At 46.9% G+C, this 8,716-nt stretch overlaps 1 protein-coding gene across 1 annotated transcript; it reads left to right on the forward strand.

The window, feature by feature from the left end:
• The first annotated feature begins 1,026 nt into the window (after positions 1-1,026).
• LOC147629519 (uncharacterized) lies at positions 1,027-3,721 on the forward strand. Its single transcript, XM_086813024.1, has 7 exons — positions 1,027-1,258; positions 1,471-1,784; positions 1,919-2,248; positions 2,335-2,496; positions 2,589-2,860; positions 3,082-3,190; positions 3,294-3,721. The coding sequence occupies exons 1-7, from the start codon at positions 1,144-1,146 to the stop codon at positions 3,453-3,455; spliced, it is 1,464 nt and encodes a 487-aa protein (XP_086669150.1). The 5' UTR covers positions 1,027-1,143; the 3' UTR covers positions 3,456-3,721.
• Positions 3,722-8,716: the final 4,995 nt, after the last annotated feature.

The raw sequence follows: 8,716 nt of genomic DNA on the forward strand, positions 1-8,716 counted from the left end.
CCTAAGGCTTCTATTAACATCGAAGGAGGGGTCAAAAGGCATCGCATGCACCAACTTTGTGCCCATAAACAGCGGAGCCCTCGTGAACAAGTCGATGACCGTTTGGCCTTTGACAAAGAGAACATTGACAAAGTCGATGACCATTTGGCCTTTGACAAAGAGAACATTGAAGAATCCCTTATCGAGATAAAAGATTTGAAATACTACTTTCTCTCGGCCTTATTAGGTGGCTTCCTAGGACAGAACACGATGGCACTAAAGATGAAGGATAGACCGACCTGTCTTCTGACCAGCTCAGGTGGGATATTGACACCTACCTTGCCACTACGCAAGTTTTCTTGGCAGCGTTGCTGAGCCTGCAACAGCGTAGATATCCAATCTCGCGATCACCTCTTGGGGCGATATTATCCTATTCCTGTTGTTCCCGCAGCCTCATCTCTTCATCGGCTTCCTAATCACCCCATCCTTCGTCTCTCTCTTCATCGGCTTCCCAATCGCCCACCATCCTCTCGCCTCTTGCATGCACAAAGCACACGTGTGCTTAGGCCCGTCATACCATTGCATGCATTGCCACCTTCACATTAACTTCCAAGGACACCCACTCGCCTCGCATCTTCCAATTGCGCTTTGGGTTCTTCCAATATATCATGTAGTTACTCTTCTGTTCATTGTGTACTTGCGCTTTCTGTGTTTGATAAGTCTCTAGCCTAGTTCACAAGAGCTTCCCGTGGAGAGAGAGAGAGAGAGAGAGAGAGAGAGAGAGAGAGAGAGAGAGAGAGAGAGAGGTTGCCATGCATATGGCCTAGGAGGATCCGATGACTCAATCTTGGGAAATACCATAAAAAACATCAACAATAATAGAATATTCCAACATAAATAATTAATGACACGTAAAACGAACGTCGACGAGATTCCACCATGTGTCCAGCTAGAACCGCAACGAGTAGACACGTTGCCGGATGCGTGGAAGATTGGTGAGAAACCAGCAGCTCCTCTGCACCCTCTCACAATTAAGGAGGCCGATTATGTGTGTGGTCGATCCCTCCACTGTTCGTTCAAAGAAACCTGCTAGTCTGCATACATATCAGTGTTTTTTTTTTTTGGATACCCGCTTTTCTTGCGTTTAACACAAGAAGCGCGACAATGGATAGCGCGGCTGTAGCCAATGGCATGGCAAACTTCTGCATGTATGTGAATAACGATCCCAGAGAGAGTGGCCAGTTTGTGGATGTGACGGACAAGTTCACAGGCAAAGTGGGTGAGTAGTGTCCATTCAAATTTCTCTCTTAAAACATCACGTTAGTGTTCTGCTAGTTATACTGACAATAGAAAGACTGATTAGCTGTGTGTTAATCAGTTTTTTTCCATCCAAAATGATGCATTGTGTGTTTGCGTGCATAGGACTTGACTAGTGAGTTCATCGTTCTCATTGTGTGCATGTGTCTGTGTATGCATGTGATTTGATCACAGTGACAAAAGTTCCTCTCGCTTCTGCCGAGGACATTGAAAAATCCATCCAGGGTGCTGTGAGGGCCGCACCCGCCATGGCGGAGATGGGGTCCTTTGAGAGGAAGCTTGTATTGCAGAAGGTGGTGTCTGAGCTTCAAAGGAGAGCAGAGGAGGTGGCCTACTTGATCACCACAGAGTCAGGAAAGCCCATCAAGGACTCAAGGGGGGAGGTCCAGCGCTCCATCGATACATTTCAAATCGCCGCAGAGGAAACAACACGTATTTATGGAGAGTACCTTCCCTTGGACATCTCAGCCCGCAACAAAGGAATGCAGGTACCCACTGAAAAGAAGTATACTGTTTTTGGGGTCATTGCGTATGATGTTGGAAAAATCAACATGATGCCCGTTCTTTCTCAGATAAAGATGTGCAGCTTAAGATGTTTTTTTCAAATGTGTTTTGCCTGCAGGGTATAGTGAAAAAGTTTCCAATTGGCCCTGTGTCCATGGTCAGTCCTTGGAACTTCCCCCTCAACCTTGTTGCACATAAAGTCGCCCCTGCGATCGCAGTCGGCTGCCCTTTTGTCCTCAAGCCAAGTAGTAGAACCCCCCTCTCGGCACTCATCATTGGCCAGATTCTAGCTGAGTGTGAAGCCCTGCCCAAGGGAGCCTTCTCCATCTTGCCGTGTTCGCGCAAAGACGCTGACAAGTTCACCACAGATGACCGCTTCAAGCTTCTCACATTCACAGGCTCAGGAACTGCTGGCTGGGAGATGAAGTCTCGAGCTGGCAAGAAGAAGGTATGAGCAGTTATCCTTTTTCCAAAAAACTACAATCAAGGTTTTCTACACTTTCAGCTAATCCTTATGATGTGTGTGCTGATTAGGTCGTGATGGAGCTTGGTGGAAACGCACCTTGCATAGTAGAGGACCTAGTGCCAGACTTGCAAACAACAGTTCAGAAATTAGTGTTTGGAGGGTACTACCAGAGTGGGCAATCGTGCATCCATATGCAACGCCTCTATGTCCGCCAAGAGCTCTATGATCAGGTGCTCAATGGTCTCTGGCTAATACCTAATATCTAACCCAATTGGGGAAATTTTATTCCTGGATGGTAATGTAAGAGATGTGTGATGGGCAGGTTAAGGGTGCAATGGTTGAAGCAGTAGGGAAGCTGAAAATGGGGAACCCTCACGAGGATAACACATACATTGGGCCCATGATCTCAGAATCTACGGCCGAGAGCATTGAAGGGACCATCAAGGATGCTGTGAAGAGGGGGGCAAAGGTGCTTGTGGGAGGGAAGAGGAAAGGGGCCTTTGTTGAGCCTACGCTCTTGGAGAATGTGCCCTTGGATGCTGAAGCCAGGGTAGAGGAGATCTTTGGCCCAGTGGTGTTGATGTACCCTTACAAGTGAGCCTGCTTTGCCTACTCTCCTTTTGAGAGAGAGAGAGAGAGAGAGAGAGAGATCTGTTTATGTTACAAGAATCTCAAGTGCCCCATGCCAATATTTTGTGAATGGAGAGTCTTTTTTTTTGTACTGTCTGTGCTAGTGCGGTGGTGCGCAATTGCGACTCTAGTTTGTTGTTGTTGCACTGTTTCGAGATGATGATCACCTTGTGGACATACTACAGGAGTTTCAAAGAAGCTGTGGCCGAAGCCAACAACACCCATTATGGACTTCAAGCGGGTGTGTTCACAGCTGATGTCAACAAAGCCTTCTACGCCTTCGAGCGCATGGAGGTATTTTAAGTTAAAAAAGAAGTAGAATTCCATCAGTGAGGCAGGAAAGTAGGATGGATTTTGGCAAATTGAGGTGGGTGATGATGGCTGTGTGCAAAAGCAGGTGGGAGGCGTGGTGTTGAACGATTCGCCCAGTGTGAGGGTGGACAGCCAGCCTTATGGTGGGCTCAAGGACTCGGGACTCCAACGTGAAGGCGTCAAGTACGCCATGGACGACATGCTCGAAACACGAGTTCTTGTGATGAGAAACGTTGGTGCCATATAAGTCGTCGGATGATTATGGCAACTCCTCTTCTCAACATACCTTAATAAGACATCGGTAGATTAAAGAGACTCATTGTGTACCCTTAAGTACATCATAATTTCACGACCACCTTTGTAGAAGCTTCTTTTAAATCTTTACTTTTATAGCATATGCCTTCTAAGATGGTAATTTCATATGTGACCCTTACTGTTCATATCCTCCTTTGTAGAAGCTTCTTTTAAATCTTTACTTTTATAGCATATGCCTTCTAAGATGGTAATTTCATATGTGACCCTTACTGTTCATATCCTCCTAAACTCCCTCCATGCTCGCTCGTGTGTGTGTGTGTGTGGGGGGGGGGGGGGGGTGGGGGGCAGGGGTATATTAACCTCTTTACAATGACCTTGTGTTGATCCTTGGTTCTATAAAGTGCACATGATTCTTTTTTACATTTGTATCGATTGTTTTAGTTGAGGGCTGTGTTATATTCTCCCTAAAAGTACGATTATCGCTCTATTCAACTCTTCATGCTAAGCACGACTTCAAACAACTTGACGTTCTATTCACTATGGTTTTTTTACAATGGGAGAACATATATGAGCACCCTTCATCTCTTCATGCTCCCTAAAGCACGACTTCAAACAACCCGACCTTCTATTCACTATGGTTTTTTACAATGGGAGAACATATATGAGCACCCTTCATCTCTTCATGCTCCCTAAAGCATGACTTCAAACAACTGGACGATCTATTCACTATGGTTTTTTACAATGGGAGATATTCACTATGGTTTTTTACAATGGGAGAATAAATATGAGCACCTTTCTCTTCATGCTCCCTAAAGCACGACTAGATCCTCTATTTACAAGGATTTTTTCTCTCTTTTTGCTTAGGGAGATTAAAGAGAGCTTATCTTACATGTATATGCTTTAAAACATTAGAATTTTATGATCACCTTTGTGGAAGCGTCTTTGAAATCTTTGCTTTAATAGCATATACGTATGTGTTCTAAGATTGTCATTTCGTATGTGATCCTTGTATCCTTCTAAACTCCTATTATCGCTCGTTTCGGTCTCTCTTAGAAATGCATTCACAAGAGAAAGCAAGCCAACAGAAAGCAAGCATACATCATTTTGCTCGAGTGTTGGGATCAGTTTTGCCTTTTAATTCATACATCATTTTGCTGGAGTGTTGGGATCATTATTGGTTGCTTCAAGTCTTTCATCTGCTTTTGCTTGTTGCCTTCGACCATTCTTTGGCATGGTATGTTAACCAAATCAATATGCTACCTTGCACAAGAGAGTGAGAGAAGAAGACTGTGCAAGGGTTGGTTTGGAGAGTAGCATTTAGCCAACCCTAATGAGGGTTAGCTCCCCAATGTGAAGCAGCTAGGGGCTCACTCCACCTCCACTTGCCACTCAAATGGAGCTTCCACAAGCTAGGTAGAGAGCAAAGAGGAAGGGAGCTATGGAAAGCTCTACCTCTACTCAATGCCTATGTGTATGCAAGAGTGGTCTCACAGAGAAGACAAGAAGAGGGAGAAGAGAGGGAAAGATAGGAATCATCACCTACATGCACACACCACAATCAAGCAAGCATGCATCAACCAATACAACCATAGTCACAAGAGGGAGAGAACACAAGACTCAATTATAATAATGGGATTGTCCCTTGCCATATATTTCATAAATCACTTATATACATGAGCTCACATTTTATAATGGCCGGCCGCCCATTTACAATTGGAGACCCAAAACTGACTTCCTAGCTCTATGTACATCTAGGCTCATTCCTGTGAGACCGGCATTACACAAGTAAGCTCGGTCATCCCATATATCTTTTTCAAGAAGAAGTGCTTAGTGTAGTTACATAACAATGGATTACAAGAAATGTAACCATGCTTGAAAAATGATGTTAACCACTGTGGTTAACATACCCCCCTCCCTAATTCAGATCCGTCCTCGGAGCTGGTAGGGATACTTAGTGGAGTAGATGCGGATGAAGTCGAACCGCGACTTGGGATGTGGTGGGGGGATCGATGTGGAAGACTCTGTAGCTTGTTCAAAAAGTGGTCTCCATCATATCTTCGAAGGTCTGCAGGCACCAGGTAGGCATCCATTGGATGTGCTCGTAGTAGCCAAATAACTGCTTCAGAGTGGGGCCTTTGTTGAGGTCGAAAGTGAGACCTTGGCTACCCTCGTAGTAGTGGTTCCAACTTGGGAAGGCTTCTAAAAGTGTGATAATAGGTGGAAGAAGTGGATGGTGGTGACAATCACTGCATCATTAGGCACTTGCCCATATTCATCGATGAAGGTGTGGATCTTCGTGAGTATAGTGGCCTTGGTGCAGGGGCTTTGGGACGTCGATGTGGTGAACCAGGGAAAGTTGTATCGGAGTTTAGGGTTCGCTGTCTGCTCCTTATTGAAGAGGTCCCAAGCCCAGCGTCTACGGGGATGGGCAAGTAGGCGGGGTCAATCCATAGATGACAGGGTGCCTTGCAATACTGCTCCAAGATAAATGGTTTGAGAAGAAAGGGCCACAGGCTGCTCGCCCATAAGTTCAAAAGTTATGGGGTGAGTAGTGGAGGGGGGTTGCTGGTAATCTCCTCGTTACCGATGGGGGTGCTGGCACTTCCATGCGTTATGCTTGGCATCCAAGTAGGGCCGAAGGACATGGATGTCCATACGGCCGGTCACCCTGTTGACGGGGGATTCTTGGAGTTGTCGACTGAGCAGGATGTTAATGGCCTACTCGCACTCCATGCGATCTAGGGGATCGCACCAGTTGACAGGTGGGTCCACCTCTTCATTCTCTTGCGGTGGGGGCCGCGCGGGGGGGGGGGGGGGGGGGTTTGCCTTCCTCCAGAGGTGTGGGGGAAGGGAAGTCAAGGTGTGATTGTGATGAGGGTGGAGGGGTTGTTGATGGAGAAGGTACCGTGGCAAGGGTTACGGTAAGGAGAGGTGGGAGCCTTGCCGACATCAAGAGAATGTCTTTCAGGTTGAGGGGGAGGCCCAAATGGAGATGGAGGGTGGGGGTGGTAGAGGATTGTGAGGGGAAGAGAGAAAGGGTGGTTCATGGGGGTGGTGGGGGTGGGGGTGGGGGTGGGGGTGGTTGGGAGTTGTAACTAGGTTGGGATGGGTGAGGGGGGGGAGGCTGATGAGGAGGAGACGAGGGTGGCGGTGTCTCATTGGGGGGTTTCTGGGAGCCACTCCTTCGTCTTGATCATCATCGTTGTCATCGTCGGAGGAGTTAGTGTTCGGGCACTTGGCGTAGAAGACGCGGCAAGCGTCGTCGGCCTCTTGGGGGGAGATGTCCAGGGGAAAGGACACATGGGAGTCATCGAACTGCATGATCCCGGTGGCCTGGATAATCTAAAGTTGGAGGTGGCACCTGTTGTAGAGGATGAGAAGTCCTTCAGGGGTGTAAGTGGGGAGCTCGTAACAAGAGAGGGACTTGGCCTTTTGACCTACCTGATGTTTGGTGTATGAGGATGGGCAACTTGGGGGCAATGGACACCTTTTTTTTCGTTCTTTTTGTGTTTTCCTTTTTCTTTGCGCACAGTTTCTCTGTTAGGGAAAAAGTCAGGAACACGTTGGCAATCCACGATGTTAGCAATCCACTAGCTGGTGACGCGGCTCAAGGTAGAAGCAGATGCAGAGATGTAGGCAGCTTCGTGGAGACTGTAATCATGAAAGACATGTGGAGGATGGCGCAGTAGAGGTGCCCACGACCTGTCCTAGCAATACTAATATTGATGAGGAGGTTGTAGGCGAGAAAGAAAAAGTTCAAGAAGCAGCGGTGGAAGCGGTGATTAATGCCCATGTTGAAGCAACAGCAGACCAACAAGACGCAGCTCCTCCTCCTATAACAACAACAAAGCCAAAAGAGGAGGTGGCCATCGCTTTGAGTGATGACGAAGAGGGCGCTTTGGGTGTCAGTACTGCTGGGCCTAGTATTGAAGCATTCAAATTTTCTCGATCCCCTTCCGTTTAGTTTTCCTCATACTTGTCAAGTTTGCCACGCAGGCTTCCTCAATTGAATGATCTACATCCTCCTGGTTGCATGACAAGTGGTTGAAAAGCCGATTGATTCAGAGGTGCGCAGAGCATGTGTATGAGCCAGAGGTGTAGAGAAGGTGGGGCAGTATAAAAGAAGACAACATGACTAATGGTTTATCATGGATGCATTTAGCACCACGGAAGTGAAGATCCTGATGGGGCCAACTGTGGTGGCCCTCCTGTTTGGGATTTCTATCTAGGCCACCTTGGTGCTTTGGGGGTGTGCTTGACCGCCCCGTATATATTGCATCTATATGGGGGACAAAGATTGAGGGTTCTCCCCAGGTGTGTGTCTTGTATTCATCCCTAGGGAAGGATGGATGGACTCACCCAGCGTCGTATTTTCCTCAAAAATTCTGGTCATTGTGTTTTCTTGAGATCCCTCTTCTGTTTCTTCTAGAATTGGAGTAGGTACATCGAATTCCCTTTCCCTTGTTGGCTTGTTTCGTTGGATACATTGTATCCCTGACCCGATAGCTTGGCTTCATGAAGCCGTTGACATTCTTCTATGAAGGCCATGGCATATTTGAGCTTTCTTATCTCCTCATCGGCATTGGGGTACTCACCGACTCCTTTAGGAGTTGATGGTCGCTCCCTTTCCTCCTCTAGGTCCGGCTCTTTGTTGTTGATCCCTTGATTCCCTTCTTCTCTCGATGTCGATCGTATCTTCTTTGGATCCATCTTGGATTGTGACCCTTGTATCACCCTTACACCCACTTTTTTCACTCTTCTCCTGCAGCAGCAGCCAATTCTGGAAATGGTTGCATTTGCTCGATTCTTCCCCGTCTCCCAAATTGGGCTTGGGCTCATGTTATTACATTGAGTGGTGTGATATTTCTAGGTTGCACACTAATGGTCAGATGGTGGCCTGATTAGAAGTGGAAGTCAAACCACTTGTGCGCGGTATGGACAATCCTTGATCAAATGATCAATACCACATTTAGTATAAGTAAGTACTAGCATGTAATTGGGAAAAGCAGTCACTTGTTGGGATTGGTGCGTATGAACCACATTCTTGTTTGGGCACTCACAGGCGATTTGATGCGGCCCTCTAGCCAAAACATTGTAGTTCTCTCCTCATGTTCGAGTTCATGTTCTTACCCTTCCATTGTACCGTGGTTTGAAACACAAGTACTAGCGTGTTATTTTATAGGACATAGAATTCTGGTGTGACCTCCGCAGCTTCTTCATAGTACTCTCCACTAAGTTCTACTTCACGTATAC

The sequence above is a fragment of the Cibotium barometz genome, chromosome 18 (assembly GCF_041138505.1).
Source record: "Cibotium barometz isolate CiBa-2024 chromosome 18, ASM4113850v1, whole genome shotgun sequence".
NCBI lineage: Eukaryota > Viridiplantae > Streptophyta > Polypodiopsida > Cyatheales > Cibotiaceae > Cibotium > Cibotium barometz.